Consider the following 22,568-nt stretch of genomic DNA (forward strand, 5'->3'; position numbering starts at 1 on the left):
TTTACCGTGAAGTCAGTAAGTTTCTCCGACTCGTCCGCTTGAAATACCATTTCCGACACCGGTATCCCACTTAAATCTTCCTCGGTGAAGACCAAAGCAAAGAATTCATTCAGTCTCTCCGCTACGTCTTTGTCTTCCTTGATCGCCCCTCAGGGGTCTGTGCTAGGACCGCTGCTTTTTAATATATTTATAAATGATTTAGAGATGGGGGTAACTAGCGAGGTAATTAAATTTGCTGATGACACAAAGTTATTCAAAGTCGTTAACACGCAACAGGATTGTGAAAAATTACAGAAGGACCTTACGAGACTGGGAGACTGGGCGGCTAAATGACAGATGACGTTTAATGTGAGCAAGTGCAAGGTGATGCATGTGGAAAAAAGAACCCGAATTATAGCTATGTCATGCAAGGTTCCACGTTAGGAGTTACAGACCAGAAATGGATCTGGGTGTTGTCGTCGATAATACACTGAAACCTTCTGCTCAGTGTGCTGCTGCGGCTCGGAAAGCGAATAGAATGTTGGGTATTATTAGGAAAGGTATGGAAAACAGGTGTGAGGATGTTATAATGCCGTTATATCGCTCCATGGTGCGACCGCACCTTGAGTATTGTATCCAATTCTGGTCGCCGCATCTCAAGAAAGATATAGTGGAATTGGAAAAGGTGCAGCGAAGGGCGACTAAAATGATAGCGGGGATGGGACGACTTCCCTATGAAGAAAGACTAAGGAGGCTAGGGCTTTTCAGCTTGGAGAAGAGAAGGCTGAGGGGAGACATGATAGAGGTATATAAAATAATGAGTGGAGTGGAACAGGTGGATGTGAAGCGTCTGTTCACGCTTTTCAAAAATACTAGGACTAGGGGGCATGCGATGAAACTACAGTGTAGTAAATTTAAAACAAATCAGAGAAATGTTTTCTTCACCCAAAGTGTAATTAAACTCTGGAATTCGTTGCCGGAGAACGTTGTGAAGGCGGTTAGCTTAGAAGAGTTTAATAAGGGGTTAGACGGTTTCCTAAAGGACAAGTCCATAAACCACTACTAAATGGACTTGGGAAAAATCCAAAATTCCAGGAATAACATGTATAGAATGTTTGTACGTTTGGAAAGCTTGCCAGGTGCCCTTGGCCTGGATTGGCCGCTGTCGTGGACAGGATGCTGGGCTCGATGGACCCTTGGTCTTTTCCCAGTGTGGCATTACTTATGTACTTATGACACACTGTTATGATTTTGTGGATGAATAATAAGTCATCAGCAATCTCAGGATTCAGCCAAGCTCTCCTGTTTTCCACAGTCCTTCCCACATAGAAAATGCCCTGTCAGAAGATATGCTGGTAGCAGGAATGCTCAGGATCCCCCGTGGATGTTTTGCCAGTTTGGGCCAGCACCTTTGCTTATTTTTCCAAAAAAATCTAAATATCATCATCTGCATTAGTCGAGAATAAATAATTGTCCAATTCATTAACAATAGCCTTGAAAGGAGGCATTGTTCTATAAAAGTTGTTCATAAAATTGCTAACATCCATTTTCATTCTTTTGGAGCGGGGCTCTTTCACAGATGTGATGCTTTCTGGGAATGTGGATTGTGGTGGATCCTGTGTTGTTGATGTTGATGGACTTGAGCCTTCTATTCAATCTAGTTTCTCAAAGATTCAGTTGCCTGGGAAGATAATTGGATTGTGTTTCAGACATGGGTGTTGAAGAGAACCAACACTGTGTAGTGGATGAACAGGAAAATAAATGTCAATTAAGTGTTGGAAATGCTCTTTGCGGCTAGCAACAATGAAAGAATCTGTTGTAGTAAGATGTTTCAGCAACTGGGTACATGATGGCAGGATGTTGCAGATGGTAGGAGTCTGATCAGCAGACAAGACTCTTGTTGCCACATCAAAGGCAGACAAGATACTGATGATGCCATTTAACAGTGTTTCATTTAAATCCAAAAGCAGCTTCTGCAGTTTTTTTTCATTGATTTCAGTTGCCAGTTGTCTAAGATGCATTAAGTTTTTACACATTGATACTAGCATTTTATAGATGTTGTTCCTTCTAGTTGAAACCAGTGGCGTAGCCAGACAGCCAATTTTGGGTGGGGCTGAGCCCAAAGTGGGTGGGCACAAATTTTTTTCTCTGCCCCGCCCCCTTCCTCCCCCTATTCTCCATCTCTCCCCCAGCACCTCCCAACTCAAAATAGAAACAGAAATACGTTAGCTCATGAGGATCCCCAAGCACTATCAGCTGAAGATTTCCTCTGAAGACCGCCAGAACTCCATTTTACCAAGCTTGGCAGGCAGCAGCAGCAACTCCTTGAGCTACTGATGACGGCACCCCAGGCGTGCTTAGTTATTGGTGACTCGAGGATGTTGTCACCGCCTGCTAAGCTTAGTAGAAGGAAGTTTTGGCTGCCGTCAGAGGAGGTCTTCAGCTTATGGGGCTTAGGGATCCCCTCCAGCCACAGCAAAGGTCAAGCCTGATGTTTGACATGCTAGGGCCCAGGGCAGAAAATAAAGAAGGTCCCCTCACCCAATTCCCTCTTCTCCCTTTCTCCTCTCCAATCTCCCCACCTGCCATTGCAATCTCACCAACAGATCCTCACCAAATACAGAACAAGTGATCACAAATTAGAAATAAAAATATGTAGACAAAAATTGAACTGGGAACCTTGGCATGTACTGCAGGTTCTAGGCCAGTTCGCACCTAGGACAATTACCACCTAACCAATTCCCACTGCTCCAGGGAGGACAATTCCCACCCTTAACAATCATGAAACATCACAGTCTTAAATTTATCTCCTTCCCTTTCCTCTTCCAGATAGTTTTTGTTTGGGGTGGGGTGGGGTGGGTAATGCCCCCCCCCACTCAAATATTACCTTTAACACGCCACACCACATCAAAAAAATTAAAATAAGCCAAAATCCAAATTAACACAGAGCATAAAATATTATATATAAAAACGTATACAAAATATTACCAACACATCCACGACACTCCTCATAAAAAAATACGATGCATAAGAACCCCCCCCCCCCCCCCCAGCAAAACATCAACACAAAAAACCAAAACAAAACTACATGCCAGTAAGAACTAGCCAGGGGGGAACAGACCTAGGAGGGAATTGTCCACCTTGGGTAAACGTCCTAGGAGGGAATTGTCCAGGCAGGAATTGGTGGGTGGCAACTAGCCGGATACCATACTGCAACAGTGGAGAAATAAAAATAGAAATATATGTCTTTTTCTACTGAACACAATAAAGTGACATCCGCTATGCACATTTCTCAAGCTATCATATTTCAGTTAAGATTCAAAATAAAATGCCTTTTCTACCTTTGTTGTCTGGTCATTTTCTTTTTCCATCATGTTGATCCAGTTTCTCTTTTGAACTTTTCTATCTTTCTGCTATTTCTCCTTCAACCAGCTGCTGTCCATTTGTCATTTTCTCCTCTCTTGTTCCATTCCCTCACTTCACTTGCCTCTGACATATTGAGCTTTCCATTTTAGCTCTTTCCTCTCTTTTTTTTTCTTTTCTTCTCTCTGTCCACCCAAATTTTATCTTATCTAACCCCTTTTACTTTATTTTACTTTTCAGATACCTGTCAGATTCCTTTTCACCCACTAGTTCTCCTATTCCCCATCTCTCTACTTCCCCAGCCATCCATTCCCTTCCATCTTCAATCTATTCCCCATTACCATATTTCTTTCCCCTGTAATCACCATCCTCCTTGCGTTCATTTCCTTGCCACCCCCTTGACCTCTCCCACATGGTTCCACATTTCCCAATATCTCTCTCCCTCCACCCTTCTAGCCCAGCATCTGCTCCCTCTCTTCTCCCCACCCTTCACCCCCTCCCAGCATCTTCCTGTCACTCTCTCTTTCCTTTTGCCCCCCTTTCCCATGATCCAGTGTCGCCAGGATCTCCCCCATTCCTTCCCTCATACCCAGCCCCCCCTCTCTGTTATCTGCCCCTCCCTGTGGCCAGAATTCTACCCCCCCCCCCCCCGAGCATGCCCTCTCTCTGTCCAGTCTCTCCCTAAATTTAGAATCCTCTCTCATTCCTTTCTTCAAGTCTAACACTCCTTCTCTATAAGCTTTTTCTTCCCCCCACCCAATCTGGCATCTCCTCTTTATTTCTCCACCCTCCGATGTCTTTATTCCCCAACTCTGGTGCCCTTACACGATCTAGGTCATATTTTCAAGCCATCCACCCCTCCCCCTTCCCCCCTCTCCCTTCAGCTCTCTTATCTTCCTGTTCACTGCAGCAGCTCCTTTCCCCTGCAACCCTGCTGGACCGTCATTAGTGCTTGCCTCTGGATCACTCGAAGATCCGTGGGGAGATGTCATCCATTCCTCATACTGCAGCGTGGGACCAGCCGCATGTCTGCTAACAGCTTTGTAGCGTCCCGACTCTTGGAATACAAACTTCCTGTTTCTCTGTGTCGGAAACAGGACGCTTGTGTCTTAAGGGGCGGGACTTGGAGTCGGAACGCTGCGCAGAGCTGTTAGCGGGTAAGTGGCTGGTCCCGCGCTGCAGTCTGAGGAATGGATGACATCTCCCCAGCTGTGGATCTGTGGATGCTGCCGATTTGTCGCTGCTGAAGCTGCAACAACGGAGGAGGAAGCGACTGTTAGTGGCTGGTTTTCTGCTGGGTGGGCCTGGGATGAAAATGAATGGGCCCAGGCCCGCCCAGGCCCACCCGTGGCTACGCCCACTTGAAACAGCCTGTGTAAGGCTAATCTTAAGCTTTTAGAGAATGACACAGGGACAGCATTTGTCCCCATCCCTGTAATTAACCACAGGTCCCCATCCTCTTCTCATTCAATTTAGAGAATTAGGGATTCAGTGGGCTTTGTGGTGTGGACTAAGGAGCAAATTCAGCAATGCTTTACCTGGTTTTATGAATCTGTATAGGGCTGATCCCATGGTTTCAGAAGAGGAGATTGCTGACTATGCAAGTGTGCGAATGTAGGACATTCTATCAGAGAAGGACAAACGGTTACTGCATAGGCCTATCACAAAACTGGAAGTCCTTTGGGTGATTAAAAGCTTGTGTACAGGCAAGGAACCTGGCATGGATGGCTTTACTATTTACAAGCTGTTTGTGAAACAGTTGAAAAGCTAGTGAAATTATTTAATGCCTTAGGGGTGGGGCAAGAATTGCCTTGGTCATTGAGGTTGGCAGGCATGATGTTATTGTTTAAGCTGGGAAAGGATCCAGATGAGTGTGGGTCATACAAACTGATCTCCTTAATGGGAGTGAATTATAAGGTGTTAATGAAGATCTTGGTGGATAGGCTGTAGGGAGTTTTTCCCCACTTGATTCATGAGGACCAGGTGTAATTTATTAAATGTAAGCAAACATCTGATAATATTTGGATGGTGCTAAATCTAATGTGGGTTGCCAAAGAGTCTACTAATGATAGACGCTGAGAAGGGTGTTTGATAGTCTCTTGGCAGTTCTTATTTCATACTCTAGAAGGTTGGGGGGTGGGAGGTAGATTTGCTCAGTGGTTAGGGCTCTCAACAAAGAACCCTTTGCATGTTTGTGAATGTATATTGTTCCCATTAATCTGGGGAGAGGCACGAGCCAGGTCTGCCCATTATTCCCATTGCTCTTTGTGCTAGATATGGAGCCGTTTGCCTGGGCGGATTGAGCAAATGCCTGGATCTCTGGGATTCTGTTGGGTGTAGGTTGTTATAAACTTCTGCTTTTTGCACATGAGTGCTTGTTACCCTAACTGACTCTGAAACCTCTGAAACTGGAGGAACTTGAGCATTACAAGCAATTTTCTGGGTTTAAAGTTCATTTTAGCAAGTTTGAAATTTTAAGCTTTTTGTCACAGAAACAAGAGTGTCATTGCCATGGTAGCGGCAGCTGTGCCCGAGACCCAATTTACCTCCAGCCCCCATGGGTTAGGCGCCATGATGCTGTCGAGACCTTCAGCAGCCTTTTCCCTGAGGTGAGCCACCTGCATGGCCATTCCTAGTGCCCTATAATACTCCTCTGGCTGGGTGGCCCATTCCTACGCTGCCTTCTCAGTGCTGGCTGATGCTGACTTTCTAAGGTGCATGCATGTGCTGATGTGCTGCTCTTAAAGGGGCGGGAGTGGGAGTTCTGGGATGCCTGCTGATGTCCTCACTTCCTGTCTCGGGGTACTTATGGAAAGTCCCCGGCACCCTCTATCCCTTCAAAAAAGGTCTTCTAGAAGTGTCTAGTGAGGGATGCTCCAGCCTTGTTCCAGTGTCTTCAGCCTTGTTCCTGTTGGCCATCTCCAGCCTTGTTCCTGTTGGCTTCATCCTTGCCCCTGTGGTTGGTCTCTAGTCCTGTTGCTGTCTGCTTCAACTTGTCTCCTACTTTGATTTTCGCCTTGTTCCTGTTCCGGTCCAGTCCATGCCCTCCATCTAGTTCCATTCTGAGTCTGTCTGCCTCATCTTTTGTCCCTGGCCTTTGGGCCTTCTATTTCCGCTTCTCCGTGGCCTTGACTCCGTCAAGCCAGCCTTCCAAGAACCCTCTTAAGGGCCATCCCATGGTCTTGATTCTGTCAGACAAACAGGAGAGCCCTTGACTGTGTTCAGCCATAGTGAGAGAAGGATTTTCCAAACTGAAACGTCCAACTTATGAACGCCAAAAAACTGCACAAGAACATTTGTCTGGCATCATTTTGAGATGTCCCTGCAGATCAGAGGAGCAGCCTAGTGATCAGTGCAGTGGACTTTAAACAATGGTGCCCAGGTACAATTCCCACCAAAACATCTTTATTTTGTATTGTGAGCTCTCCAGGAACAGAATAAAACCTACTATACCTAACTGTACACCATTACAATCGCCTTCCATCCTGCAGGTGTTTCCTATATTTATATACAGTAGGTAATTTGGTGATTTTGGAGGGTTCATGATATCTACCACAAATATACTAGTTAGATTGAGGTTAGGACCTGGATCCCCTTGCTCACAGTCCACTGCACTGACCACTAGGCTACTCCTGGTACTTGCCTGCTGCTCATTTGGGAATGCCCATATCTGCAGCTGTATACAGCCTGATATCTACTTTCAGTTTCACTTCTTATGGGGGTGAGAGGGGTACAGCTTCTACTGGGAGATTAAGGAGGGGTCAAGCCAGTGGTCAGCTGGTCAGTTAGAGCACCTTTTTGTAACTTAGCCGTGATTGAAACAGGTCTAGATAAATACATCCTTTTTTGGGGGGGGCCTGGAGATTTCTTCCTATTCCAATATTGCTGCCAGATGTACTAATTTTGGGCCCACCCTAATACCACTCAAAGAACGCCTCCAACATGCCCTCTTACTATCTGGATGAACTCAAGTGAAAAACATCCTAATTTTGTGTTTCGAAAATGCTCTTCATAAACAATCCAATCCAAATACTGAATATTTAAATAACTTTCAAACAACTTGGATCCTGTGATGCTGATCAAGTATTTACATCACCAGTCTTCTCAACGTTATTCTTATCCAGTAACCAACATGTCCTTCACCCATAGAGAAAAAAGTCTTGTTTGAAAGTTATTTAAAGATTCAGTATTTGAATTGGATCATTTATGAAGAGCATACTAACATTATTTACAGTTTGTCAGTTTATGATAGACATTTTTGTGATAACCATAATGGTTAATGTTACAGAAAGAAGATATGGTCATATACATATAACTCTCAGAGTCAAGCAAAAAAAAAAGCAGACTAAAAGATGGATAGCTGAGGTGATTTATTTTCAGATACCTGACATAGCCATGTTTTGCCTCAAAAGGCTGCATCAGGGGTTTGCAATACACTAATCAAGGGCAAAAAGGTGTTTCCCCTTTTAAATAGTAAGTCTGCATCCAAGACAGCAAGTGGCTGCTCTTAAACACAAAAAAACAGCAGGAATGCTGAGCAGCAGTTCTGGCTTTTGTTTTTAGATGTATTCTGTGCAAAAACATCCATCTTTGAGTCATTTTCAAAAGGGAAACCCATGCATTTTTCCTGTTCAAAAATGGTTCTAAGATTTTTTTTTTTTTTTACAAAAATGGCTGTAAGATAGATGGGGTTTTTTTTTTTTGCATGACTTATCAAAAATGCCCATCCACATGTTCTGTAAATGTATGCAACATTAGTTTTGCTTTAATTTGAAACTGTGTTTGAAATTCTAGGCTGATGTGACATTGCTGATGACTGAATTTTCTTTTAAAACTGTTGAAAAAGAAGTTAAAGAGGTCATTCTTAATAGTCACTTTCGTAAGTACTGGCAGAGAGATCAAGAGAAATTCAAACTGATGCTACTGACTTATCCAGAGAAGGTATGACTGAGGTTTTAAATCTCTTAGAATTTTCTTTGCTGTAAAATATTAAAATACTTATTCATTTTTATTTACATACTAGTAATGCATTCACCATGAGTTTCTGTGTATAGTGTTAAAAATTGGCCAATCGATATTCAGCCTATGGTGTTAAAAAAAAAATCTCAATAGCAGAGTGGTACTGCCTATATCGAAATTTCTAAATTCAAAAATCAAAACGGGAAAAGTCTCAACTAGTGCGGCAACTACAAAGTTCATTTGACATTCAATTATGTTTGCATGCACAACAAGTCATCATCGACTAAAAAACCCCCGTTTAAAAAGCATTTTTTGAAACTTTTCTTGTGCTTATTCAAAATAAAACTTGTGCACAACTGTCCTTTTAAATTGCGTATAGATTACTTATCTTTAGTGCCCAAAAGCCAAACGTTACTTATCTTTATTTTTATCTTAATGGCCTGGGACACGGCCTGTTCCTGCGTGTAGATTCCGACGGTCCCGTTTCGCAATCCTTCCTCAGGGAACCATCACACGGACCATTGAGGCCATAGTGACACGCCAGGTTAGACGATACATCAACAGTTGATGTATCGTCTAACCTGGTGTGTCACTATGGCCTCAATGTTCCGTGTGATGGTTCCCTGAGGAAGGATTGCAAAACGGGACCGTCGGAATCTACACGCAGGAACAGGCCGTGTCCCAGGCCATTAAGATAAAGATAAGTAACGTTTGGTTTTTGGGCACTAAAGATAAGTGATCTATATGCAATTTAAAAGGACAGTTGTGCATAAGTTTTATTTTGAATAAAGCACAAGAAAAGTTTCAAAAAAATGTTTTTTAAACGGGGGTTTTTTAGTCGATGATGGCTTGTTGTGCGTGCAAACATAATTGAATGTCAAATGAACTTTGTAGTTGCCGCACTAGTTTAGACTTTTCCTGTTTTGATTTTTGAATTTAGAAATTTCGATATAGGCAGTACCACTCTGCTATTGAGGTTTTTTGGTTGTTTCAATATTTTCAGCAGTTGTGTTGATCTGAATGTGATATTTTGTTAAAAAAAACAAAAAAAAAACAAAGTGCTGCCCTCTATGGACTGAATTAAACCCAGTTGTTCAGCGCTGGCCCCTATACAGGAACCAGCACTGAATACTTTTCAGGGCTATCAGAAGTTATCCAGGTATTAGTGATATTCAGTTGCCTCTACCCAGGCAAATTAGGTCCTACTTGCTAGACAGTTATCCGGGCAATGGCACTAAATATCAACGGTGCCTAGATAACTCCTGACTCTGCCTCTGCTCTGCCCCTGAACCACCCGGGCAGTAACTGGATAGTGCCACAGTGATAGGGTTACCATATAGCTCCAGAAAAAGGAGGACAGATTGAGCCAGCCGGGTTTTACTTCCATTGCTTGGAAAGCAATGGAAGTAAAACCCGGCTGGCTCAATCCGTCCTCCTTTTTCTGGAGCCATATGGTAACCCTACACAGTGATCTGTGCTGCTGTTCAGTGGCACTCTCTTGTTAAATGCCCCTGAATATCACCTAGGAGCCAGTCAGCAGAATTCAACCAGGTAGGAACCCTCCTACCAGTTAAATCTCACTAAATATCAACCCCCAAATGACAATTTATTTTATTTTTTTTAGTTAGCTGACAATTTTTTTTTAATAGATTTCTTATTAGAAATCTTTTTCTTTTTTTTTAATTTTAATTTGTAGTAGAGGGACAGTGCACTCCATTTAAGTGTACGTCGGATAAGTGCATGCTTTGTTTAACTGCATGCTGTACTTCGGCCCCGTTTTTGGCGCCATCAATTTCTATGGGGACAAACTTCGGTTTAGCGCACCACTGATAACTGCAAGATTCGCTTATATGCATGGTTTAAGACCGATCCTCTGCAGGAAAGACTCCGCATAAGTGCACACGCGGAATATGGAAGCCGATTGGCGCTTGACAAAGGGACAGTAAATTTGAATTCTCGTTGGTTAACTGCCACAGGCAGAAGAAGCGAAAAGAATGTTGTTAGAGTGTACACTGGAGTTGTTGTCGTCGCGCAACTGTAAGACTTTAACATTGACTGAACGAATAGAAGTTCTTAAAAAATGAGAAAACAAACAAAGTCAAGCATCTATTGCTAAAGAATATGGTGTCAATCCCAGTCAAATTTCACGTATCTTGAAGCAGAAAGACCAGCTTCTGGAAGACTGGAAAAACAATACAAATCCACACTGGAAACGAAAATGGGCAGGAAAAGCTGAGGAGGTAGAAGATGCTCTTCTTCGGTGGTTTTCTCAAGTCAGGAGCAGACAGTTTCCTGTCAGTGGTCCACTGCTTATGGAGAAAGCTAATTGGCTAGCTGAAAGTCTTGAACTAACTGAATTCAAAGCCACTGTTGGATGGTTGGAAAGATGGAAGAAAAGGAAGGACATAAAATTCAAGAAACAGCATGGTGAAAAACAAGACGCTGATGACTTTGATGCTGAAAATTGGGTTGTTTCAGTTCTTCCTACCATCTTGAATGAGTTTGCACCTCGTGACATTTTCAATGCTGACAAAAACGGTCTCTACTGGCGAGCGATTCCTGATGGAACACTTGCATTCAAACAAGCCGAAACTACAGGAAGTAAAACGTCGAAGGACGACCGACTGACAATCCTCCTTTGCTGCAATATGGATGAGAATGAGAAGTTGGAACCACTCGTCACTGGAAAGAGCAAGCTTTGTTAGGGATGTGGAGAGGGATGAAACAGATGCAGCTGTTGCAAACGCGTCAGATGAACAGGCTATTGGCATCCCAGCCAGTGTTACTGAAGAGGAGTTTCATCACTACGTAGCTGTTGATTACGATCTACAAACACTAATGTCCAGATATGCGCCTACACGCAGGCAATGGCTGATGATGAAACAGATGATGAAATGAGCAGTGAGGCAGATGCTGACAAAATTCAACAACCTCCTGTCACTTTTGCAAGAGCGCTGGAGAGTCCCAACACCGTGCGGGCCTATCTGGAGGCCACTGGATGTCAGTGCTACGACAGTTTTTACCGTCTAGCAGACATAGAGGGGCATAATTGAATGCGAACGCCTATCTCCATGGGTGACTATTTCCGAAAACGGGTACGTGAAGGGGTGGACCAGACCGTATTTTTGAAAAAAAATGGGCGTCCATCTTTTGGTTCGAAAATACGGTTTGTACGGACCAAATGTGCCATGGATTTAGTCGTTTGTGAGCTGGGCGTTTGTTTTTTTTAGCGATAATGGAAACTAAAAACGCCCAGCTCACAAACGTCCTAATCCAAGCCATTTGGTCATGGGAGGGGCCAGGATTCGTAGTACACTGGCCCCCTGACATGCCAGGACACCAACTGGGCACCCTAAAGGTCAGTGCGGTGGACTTCAGAAACTGCTCCCACATGCATAGCTCCGTTACCACGGGTGCAGAGCCCCCAACCCCCTCCCCCAAAACCCACTACCCACAAATGTACAACACTACCATAGCTCTTAGGGGTGAAGGGGGCACCTACATGTGGGTACAGTGGGTTTTGAAGGGCTCCCATTTACCAGCACAAGTGGTACAGGTGGGAGGGGGATGGGCCTGGGTCCGCCTGCCTGAAGTACACTGCGGTACCCACTAAAAGTGCTCCAGGGACCTGCATACACGCAGGCCTCTAGGACTTGTTGCTGCTGTATAACCTTGGCACACCAGTTGACACCTGAAGACTAATCGCTCTGAAAATGTCCTTTATTGGAATAAGCACGTTTACTCACAGTTAACTGCAGATCAGAGGTTGTGCCCCACTGACAACGAGTCTCCCTGGTACTGAGATTAGCAGTGGGTCAGAGCTGGCAGAATGCTGTACAATGCCCTCTTTCAGCAACATTCAAGGTAAGAACTAGGTTCTGTAATGTGGCTAATACATGAAAGGGATCTAAAACTGGCTTACAAAAATGGCCAGTACCTCATGGACTACTGGAAACAAAACAGGGCACACTCTGACCCAGTAGGCAGGGGGAAAAGCACCATGGGAGTACAGCCTACCACCTACCAACATCGTGAGCATTTAACACAAGCTAGTGGAATCACGGAGCCCAATACCCTACACCCACCACAATGCATTGCTGATGTGACTCTGCAGTGGACATAACAGAAAAGGTGTCACACTCACCCGAGAGCCACATCAGAACCAGGGAAAGGCTGTCACAGGATAGAACACATTCTGCTGTCATGGAGGTGGGTACAGCATTTGAGGCTGGCATAGAGGCTGGCAAAAAAGTTTTTTCAAGTGGATTTATTTTGGTGGGAGGGGATTAGTGACCACTGGGGGAGTCCGGTGAGGTTATCCCCAATTCCCTCCGGTGGTCATCTGGGCAGTTGGGGCACTTTTTTGGGACTTGTTCGTGAAAAAAAAGGGTGCAAAAAAAGTGACCCAACTTTGCGGTAAAAACGCCTGTGTTTTTTCCATTATCGGCTAAATACGCCCATCTCTGCTCAGCCGATAATCACGTCCCAGTCCCGCCTTCACCACGCCCCTGACACGCCCCGACACGCCCCCATCAACTTTATTCGTTTCCGCGACTGAGTTCATTTGAAGACGCCCAAAATCGGCTTTCGATTATACCGATTTGGGCACCCGCGAAAGAAAGACGTCCATCTCCCGATTTAGGTCGGAATATAGGCGTTTTTCTCTTTAGATTATAAGAAGGATAGTCAGTTTTATAATTTTATGTGTTTCTAGCCATTGGATAAAAGCATATTGCCTTATTTTATTTTTATTTATGTATTTATTTATTCATTACATTTGTACCCCGCGCTTTCCCGCTCATCGCAGGCTCAATGCGGCTTACATAGTAACAAGAGAATACAATCTGTAGTATCAGAATCAACATAGAAGGATAGGTAAGGAGGTGGGGCGATAAAGGAGGAGTTGGGACGAGCATGGAGGGTAAGAAGGTTGGTAGGAGATATTTTCTGAGTCATTGTTGTTAATGTTTAGTTGAACCGGTAAATAGATGTATTGTTATGTTTGCTTATGGTATGTCAAGTCATTCGGGTAAACCTGTTTGAATAGATGAGTTTTCAATAGTTTTCTAAAGGGAAGATATTCACTAATTGACCGAATGTGTCTTGGTAGAGCATTCCAGAGTTGGGATCCCAGGTAGGGTATTTCCTGCTATTCACTAAAATACTGCACAAGCCTAATGGCAGATGAAATTTAAAGTGAACAAGCGCAAAGTGATGCACGTAGGGAAAAATAATCCCAACTACAGGTACAAGATGTTGGGTTCTGAGTTAGGAATCACCATCCAAGGAAAAGATATTGGAGTCATTGTGGGCAATATGTTGACATTTTCAGCTGCAGTTTGCCATAGCTGCCAGGACCAAATAGAAAGTTAGGGATAATTTGAAAAGGAATAGAACAAAATTAAGAATATTGTAATGTCTCTGTTATAGCTCCATGGGGCAACTAGCACTGAGTATTGTGTGCAGTTCTGGTTACTCCTAGCATAACTAGAAAAGGTTTAGAAAAGGGTGACAAAATGATAAAGGTGGATAGAACACATTCCTTATGAAGAAAGGCTAAGTTTAGGGTACTTCAACTTGGAGAAACAATGACTGAGATGAGATATAAGTTTATAAAACAGTTAAATAGGGAATGCTTGTTTAACTTTTCAAACAAAACAATAGCAAGAGGACACTTCATGAAACTAATGACCAGCAGACTAAAAACAAATCATAGAAATCACACAGCACGTAATTGAGCTCTGAAATCTGTTGCTAGAAGATTCGGCTACGGCGAGAGTACAAGGGGCAGCTTATGTATGCTGATTTTAGTCTTTCCATTACTCAGCCATTTCACCATCAAACTAATGAATTTCTTTGGGGTAAGCTTCAAATCTGCAATGGCATCTTTAAAACATACTTTCACGCTCTTTAAATTTTAGGACAGTTGTCAAACTGTATGAACTCTGTATTTATGAGCTTTCAGCGAATGATGTACTTGGTCTGACCTGTCTGATACGCTGAACATTAGGATGCATTTGTGGGATGCTGTAGCGGGGTGTGTTTGTCACTCATAAGCCACTTTGCCATTCTTCAGTGGTGGCATGGAATGATGTTGTTCAGGTGCCCTTTGTTTGAGTGAGGGGTGTGTGGCGTCTTTGGCCGATGCCATTGCAGATGGCAACTTCCCAGATCTGTCTTGCATCCATGCAGATGAATACCATGTGAAGCTGGGGTGAAATGCCATCCTTTGTGTGCATATTTGGATCATGAGCCAGCTGCAGCGCATCCATATGAGTGTCAACCATTTTAATGGAAATTGATTTCCATGATGTGATGCATGTTAGATTGACTTCCACTTGACAAGTGAACAGTAGTTCCTCAGCATCTGTGACCTATTCCGAGTCAGATTGTGTATTTGTACTGGCATGCTATAGGATATGAGATAGAACATACTTGCCCTGGACAGGATTTTCTGAGGCGATTGGCTAATCTGCCTCTTCCCACCTTCCTGCCCTGCAGCTATTTCAAGAGCATTGGCCTGGGTCTGAGCAGCAGCTGCCTCATTTTCTTAATGCAGGTAAAAGTAAAGGGTCATGGATTTGGTATATCGTCTTTCTGTGGTACAACAAAGCAGTTTACATGTACTGTATGCAGGTACTTTCTTTGTCCCTAGTAACATAGTAAATGATGGCAGATAAAGACCTGAACGGTTCATCCAGTCTGTCCAACAGTCATACTCATTATCAAGTCATGATTGTGGGCTCACAATCTAACCCTTAATGCCCCTTGTAAGCCGCATTGAGCCTGCCATGAGTGGGAAAGCGCGGGGTACAAATGTAACACGGCCCCTGTTTAAAAAAGCCGCGTAGCAGCGCCAACACAGCCCATTCAAAGTGAATGGGCTGCGTCGACATTAGTGCACCACCAACCCCTAGCACAGCCTAGTAAACAGGAGGTGTAAGTTTGGCACCTGGAGCAATGGATTCTCTAAACATTAGAAGATTTAGTGGAATTAGAAAAGGTGCAGAGAAGGGCGACGAAAATGATAAAGGGGATGGGACGACTTCCCTATGAGGAAAGGCTGAAGTGGCCAAGGCTCCTCAGCTTGGAGAAAAGACGGCTGAGGGGAGATATTATAGAGATCTATAAAATAATGAATGGCGTGGAATGGGTAGACGTGAATTGTTTGTTTACTCTTTGCAAAAATACTAGGACTAGGGGGCATGCGATGAAGCTACAAAGTAGTACATTTAAAATTAATCGGAGAAAATATTTCTTCACTCAATGTGTAATTAAACTCTGGAATTCGTTGCCAGAGAATATGGTAAAGGCAGTTAGCTAAGCGTGGTTTAAAAAAAGGTTTGGACGGCTTCCTAAAGGAAAAGTCCATAGACCATTATTAAATGGACTTGGTTAAAAATCCACTGCTTATTTCTGGAATAAGCGGCATAAAATGTTTTGTACTTTTTTGGGATCTTACCAGGTATATGTTATTGTTACCTGATTGGCCACTGTTGGAAACAGGATGCTGGGCTTGATGGACCTTTGGTCTGTCCCAGTATGGCAATGTTTATGTACTTACATGTCATACTGGGTCAGACCAAAGGTTCATCTAAACCATTATCCTGTTTCCAACAGTGGCCAATCCAGTGCCTGGCAACATTCCAAAAGGATCAATTATTCTATGCTACTTACCCCCAGTCACAAGCAGTGGCTTTCCCCAGATCTGCCTTAATAACAGTTTATGGATATTTCCTCCAGGAATTTGGTTCAGCACTTTTTAAACTCAAGTTATACTAACTTCTTTTAACCATATTCTCCAGTGGCAAATTTCAGAGTTAACTATCCATTGACTGAAAAAATATTCTCTATTAATTGTTTTAAATGTACCTCTTCTTGGCATATCTCCTAGTCATTGCACTTTTTGAAACAACTTTTGTTTATACCTCTATCTTATCTCCTCTCAGCTGTCTCTTCTCCAAGCTGAAAAGCCCTAACCATTTTAGCCTTTCCTCATATGAGAATTCTTCCATCAACAATCTTTTTGATTGCTTTTCTCTACACCTTTTCTAATTCTACTATGTCTTTTATGAGATGCAGAAATTACAATCCTAACCACCTTAGGGCCTCTTTCATCAAACCACTCTAGCGATTCCTGCGCAGCAGTGCCAATGAAGCCCATTTAAAGTGAATGGGCTTTGTCAACATTGTCACGCCGGGAATCGCTATATATTTATTTTTGTAGATCCAGGTTGTACCCGGTAGTAATCAGGCAGTGCTGCATGCTGCCCAATTGCTGCTGAGTTAGCACGAGAGCCCTTACTGCCACCTCAATGGGTGGTGGTAAAGGCTCCCCCCCCCCCCCCCCCGAAATGGCTGCACGGCAAGTGCTTTACTTGCTGTACAGCCATTTCCTGCAGAAAAGAAAGACTACCCTTTTACCAGCTGCGGTAAAAGGGGGCCTCGGCGCATGTCAGACACACACGCCGGCACCAGTGTAGGTCCCTTTTTGCCACAGCTTGGTAAAAGGGGCCCATAATGAAGGCCCATAGCTGGTATCCCCTGTCAACTTTGGTGGACCACACAGGAGTGTTAAGATAAGAGTAATCAGAGAGGTGAAGAAGTATTGGCTTTACCAAGTTCAAAGCAGTTTTATTGTTGGAATTCTGTCACTATAAGGACATGAAAAATATTGTGATCAGACCCAGGACCTGACTGGGAAGAAATGGTCTCTCTTGACTTTAATGAGAAGAGTAGGATAAATAATAGCAAAATCAAATGCTTCATAAAAAACCCAAGAAGTTATAAATTGAATCTCAAAATTGATGTCACTGCAAAACTCTTTTGTTCTTCCAGACTGACACATGGAAGTTTGGAATAAATGATCGCAAAAACATATTAAAACTGGAAACAGAGGCAACAAAGAAAAGAAAAGAGGAAATAAAAAGATTCAATAACATGCTGAAAGACAAGGTATGTCTGTAGCAGGTACTGTTCTTAAAGCAAATTTAGTATCAAATTGTGGGGTCCTTTTACAAAGGTGTGCTAACGTTTTTAGTGCTTGCTAAAAATAAGCACACGCTAAACATTAGAGAAGCCCATATATTTTAATGGGCATCTCTAGCGTTTAGCGCTTGCTAATCATTAGCGTGCACTTAAAACGCTAGCGTAACTTTGTAAATGGACCCCTGCATGCTCAGAAATATATTTTGTTTGTCACTTCTGCAGGGATCAGTGAAGCACCCAAGAGTCTTATACTCAAAGGATGCTCAGGACTTCTCTCTCAAGGAATCTCTAATGAGATAAGACTAAGAGTCTTCCATGAGACCTAGTTTGCATTTTTTGGAAAATTCTTACATTTTGATATACAAGGCACTATCATGAATGTTGGCAGAAGGGGGATCATGCTGCAGGATGACAAAAAAAAATCAACTTTCTATTTTAAATATTTTATTTATGCATTTCATATGGAAATTCCAAGAGTATAGTTTGTTAGCCAAGTGATATGAATTATAAATAACATAAACATATAAAACATTAAGAAGAGGGGAGAAATGTTGCACTTAAAAATATGGAAGTAGCAAAATCCCAGAAAGAACAGAAAGAACAAATGCTCAGGCAAAAAAGATTCTTAATCCTCTAACTTTGGAAGGAGAGTAGTAATTACCCCTCAGGTCTTGAGGCTGTCACAGATACAACCAATGGTGATGCTTCCTGAATCAGCTTATTGCTATGAAAGGAAAAACGTTATTTGAGAACAATAAAAAAATACATGTTTTATATTGTTCTAAAACAACAGCACCAATTAAAAAAACTGTAGGACACATGGAGGGGCATTTTCAATATGAGGTCCAGTAAAAAAATTAACCGCCTATCTCAAAACGACCAGAAAAGCACAGGTATAACGGATCATCAAGAAAGTTGCTTTTCAGTGTTTGAAAATACACCCAAAAACCATCCACAATTAAGATGCACTGCAGATTGACATAGATGTCATCAGATAGTCATGTCTGCCAATGAAAAATAACCCTTGGAAAAAGTCTACACGTAGAAGTGGTCCCGCACTGAAAAAATGTCATCTGTCAATGTCAGGACATCTCCTCCAGGTGTACCACATTTATTTTTGGTGCTACATGTAGAAGGGCATTTTCCATTCTGGTTCAACATGTCTCTTGGGAGAGTGCCAAATTTCTCAGCTAAGGAGCCTTAAATATTCAAGAGGAACCACTGCCTGCCACCCCATAATGTCTCCATGAGGTCCTGGAGGCTCATTAGGAGGACCCTAGCATGGTGAGTTTTCTGTAGTTCTGCTAGGAACCCAGCCTCATCCATGTGCAAGCACCACACCTTGCTAGGATCAAATGCACTGGATTGGTGGAAGCCATCAGCAGCCCCCTCAGCCAGAAGTCAGAAAATGCCAGAACATGTCCCTAATGCCCTTATGCCCCCCCCCCCCGTACCCCTCATGCAAAGCTAAGGAGGGGCTGCACATCTTTGCCACTCCCCCACCTAAACTCAGGGCTGCTGCTTCATGTCTACATGCATATATGAATAGTGCCAGCAGCTTACTACTGCAGACCCTGCATCCCTAAGTCCCACCTACCATACTTGACTGGCCATCAGGACTTCTCTGCTGAAGTGCAGATGTCACAAAAAAAGTATCCCCAAAACCATCCACTATTCCCATGTCAACCTAATGCCAGGTAGCACCTCTAGCTGTGCAGGATTGCACCACACCCTATCAGTCCCCAGTCCTGGCTCCTCTCAACTGTCACAACTAACTGTTTGAGGGCCATAACAAACATTCAATCTACAAAGGTCCACCACCTGAACCTGTCTTCACGAATTTGTGTTTTGCAAGCGCTTTGGCATCCACCGGGACCTCGAGGCACTCTGGTGGCAGTACTGGTGATCAGGAGTGAGGACCCAGCACTGATCCAATGCATGAGGCAGCGCCTCAGAGCCCGACATGAGTACCAACAACATAGCATCGCTATAACAGCCATCCCTTGCAGAAGTGGCTGAGTATGCAGTAACCCTCAATACAGTGTGCCGAGAACCCCCAAATGCACAACATGTTATTGCAGGCATCCCAAAAACAATGAGCTGACATGGCAAGGAAGGAGGAAAGGGAGGTTGTGGCACAGCAATATTCTGTGAGCAAGAACAAGGTGCCCAGCGTGCCACATACAGCTACCTAGCACATTGCAGCAGCTATGGTGGTGAAAGCTATAACAATCAGAAGATGCTGCAGTGGGAATCAAACCCCCATCCCCTGTATACAGAGCCCACAGCCTTACACAGTACACTGCACCTCATACACACCTGAGAAGGCAACAAGGTTCCACCATCAAAGCAGACCATCATGCCCAGAGCACACACAGAATGTACATGCCACTATGAATCCAAAGTGATGTGTGCCGCCTAGTGAAACTTCCAGCTATGCCACAGCTGGAACGATGAAACATCACCTAGCCATGTTTGCCCCCCCCCCCCCCCAGGTCCCTTGGCATCCCCAAATGCATGCACATGAGGCATGGGGTGGCATGCTGGCCCTACGTCATTGCCATGGGTATACCACATATGGTTGGGACCCACCCAACCATATGTCCTCCCCACCTTCTAGGCAGGTTCAGTGACTGTATCATGGAGGGTCCTGCGTCTCCTCATTCACCACTTTCTGCAGTTTCCCCAAGTCTTGCTTGTAATTTTCCAGCCCTTCCTCCATCTCGCCAACACGTGTTCCCAAATCACGAATATCCACCCTAATTTCTCAGAGAGCATTTTGTATATCCATCCAAACCCCTGCCAAATCAGCCTTCAGTTCTTGAAACCAATCACCATCTCCTTTTTCACATCTTCACCAGGCCCAGGGCTCACCGCATCCTGCTCATCTCCAGCCGCTGCTGGACTTGCCACCATCTTTGCTTCACTCCCGCTCTGTCCCTTCAACGCCACCGGAGTTTTTTCCCCTTGCGCTGTTGAAAAACGAAAACACTCCAGTCCCTTCTTTGGTGGCATTCCCCAAGGACCTTTCCCTTTCGAGGCACCTCCAGAATACCGCTTAGCTTTATAGGATTCATTCACTCAGCTTTATGGTCTCAATGGAGCTCTTCTCTTAGGCTCTCCTCTCATCCTTGTATCCATTAGGTCCTCACAAAACTATATCAGTCTTCCCATTCCCTTCTTCTCTTCCACTCTGCCTATACAAGTTCTGCTGGGGGTCAGTCCCCTTTAAAAGACAGGAGCAAAATATGGGCCAAAGCAGCCAGAACCCAGCTGTAGACAGCACTAATTTCAAAGCTGCAGTATTAATATTGAATTCTAGGCACAAAACTGCACCACTTCTTAGATCTCCATATTTTGCAGCCCTTCCCCTAGCAATGGCTCAGCTGATCTTACCATGAGGACTGCAATTCCCTTCCTCTCTCCGCCCAGTCGATCGCCGAAGGAAGACACTGGTGCCGTCGGGCCCCGACACACCGAAGCGCCCGAGGCATCCCTCAGATGCCGCCACCCTCCGCTTCCTCCAGTCTCCGCATCTGCTTCCTTCTCCTTCGCAAGATCACCGCTCCTGCTTCTCACTGAGTGCCGCTCTCTCCCATCTGCATCAACAGTCTCGCTCTCCAGAAGGCGCCAGTCCGCCACGTTCGCCAGTGTCCATGGTGGTGATGAGTTGCTGCCAAACATTATGGATCCAGAATTTAGTGCAATCCACGGTACTTACCCATGCTGATTACTGCAACAGTATTTCTTAGGCTGCAAGCCTATATCCTAAAAAAAACCTTCAGACCGCCCAAGATACAGGCAGCACACTCATCTTTGGCAGATCACGTTTTGAGAGTGCAACTCCTCTCCGTGCAAGACTGCACTGGCTCCCAATCAAAGAATGTATCAATTTCAAAGCCCAGACTTTAATCCACAAGATAATACACGGAGAATCTCCGAACTATATGATAAATCTAGTCGACCTTCCAGCAAGAAACATGTCTGTATCCTCACGAAAGTACCTCAACCTGCACTACCCCAGCTGTAAAGGTCTCAAGTACAAAACTTATTATGGATCCAATTTCTCCTTCCTGGGCAGCCGTCTATGGAACGCTCTCCCTAGACCTATCGAAGCAATCCATGACCACCTACCATTCAGAAAGACACTAAAAACCCATCTATTCAAACAAGCCTACCCAAAAGACCCAGATTAATCTCATGAACCCATCTACTTTACATATACTAAAGAGAAAACAACATTGACCCAGACTCTATCTCCCACCTTACCCTCCTCTCTCTATCACCTGTCTCTACCTACCTACCCATCCTATTACTACTACTACTACTATTTAGCATTTCTATAGTGCTATAAGGCGTACGCAGCGCTGCACAAACATAGAAGAAAGACAGTCCCTGCTCAAAGAGCTTACAATCTAATAGACAAAAAATAAATAAAGTAAGCAAATCAAATCAAATTAATGTGAACGGGAAGGAAGAGAGGAGGGTAGGTGGAGGTGAGTGGTTACAAGTGGTTACGAGTCAAAAGCAATGTTAAAGAGGTGGGCTTTCAGTCTAGATTTAAAGGTGGCCAAGGATGGGGCAAGACGTAGGGGCTCAGGAAGTTTATTCCAGGCGGAGGGTGCAGCGAGACAGAAGGCGCGAAGTCTGGAGTGGCAGTAGTGGAGAAGGGAACAGATACGAAGGATTATCCATGGAGCGGAGTGCACGGGAAGGGGTGTAGGGAAGGACGAGTGTGGAGAGATACTGGGGAGCAGCAGAGTGAGTACATTTATAGGTTAGTAGAAGAAGTTTGAACAGGATGCGAAAATGGATAGGGAGCCAGTGAAGGGTCTTGAGGAGAGGGGTAGTATGAGTAAAGCGACCCTGGCGGAAGACGAGACGGGCAGCAGAGTTTTGAACTGACTGGAGGGGGGAGAGGTGGCTAAGTGGGAGGCCAGCAAGAAGCAGATTGCAGTAGTCTAAACGAGAGGTGACAAGGGTGTTATACTTAATTTCCTACTTTACATAACAAAATTCTGTGTTACCTATTACTATGTAAGCCGCATTGAGCCTGCTTTTTAGTGGGAAAGTGCGGGATATAATATAATAAATAAATAAATAAATTGTTGCCTGTCTGATTGGTAGGATCTGAACCAAGCAAGTAAGTACTGTTCCATTGATACCTGTTTCTGTCAGTCGTGCTAGCATGATATCATAATCCACGGTGTCAAAAGCTGCAGAGAAATCAAGCAGTACTAGAGGTGAATCTCTTGTCTCGGTTTCTGTGAAGATCATCT

General features: G+C 44.0%; 1 protein-coding gene across 1 annotated transcript in view; it reads left to right on the forward strand.

Annotated features, from left to right (window-relative positions):
* Positions 1–22,568, forward strand: part of LOC115461429 — a 453,017-nt gene that overhangs the window by 210,086 nt on the left and 220,363 nt on the right. The window contains exons 9-10 of the mRNA XM_030191224.1: positions 8,137–8,283; positions 17,140–17,256. Coding sequence (XP_030047084.1) covers positions 8,137–8,283; positions 17,140–17,256 — 264 coding nt within the window. The remainder of the gene's footprint in view (positions 1–8,136; positions 8,284–17,139; positions 17,257–22,568) is intronic.

The sequence above is a fragment of the Microcaecilia unicolor genome, chromosome 2 (genome assembly GCF_901765095.1).
Source record: "Microcaecilia unicolor chromosome 2, aMicUni1.1, whole genome shotgun sequence".
Lineage (NCBI taxonomy): Eukaryota > Metazoa > Chordata > Amphibia > Gymnophiona > Siphonopidae > Microcaecilia > Microcaecilia unicolor.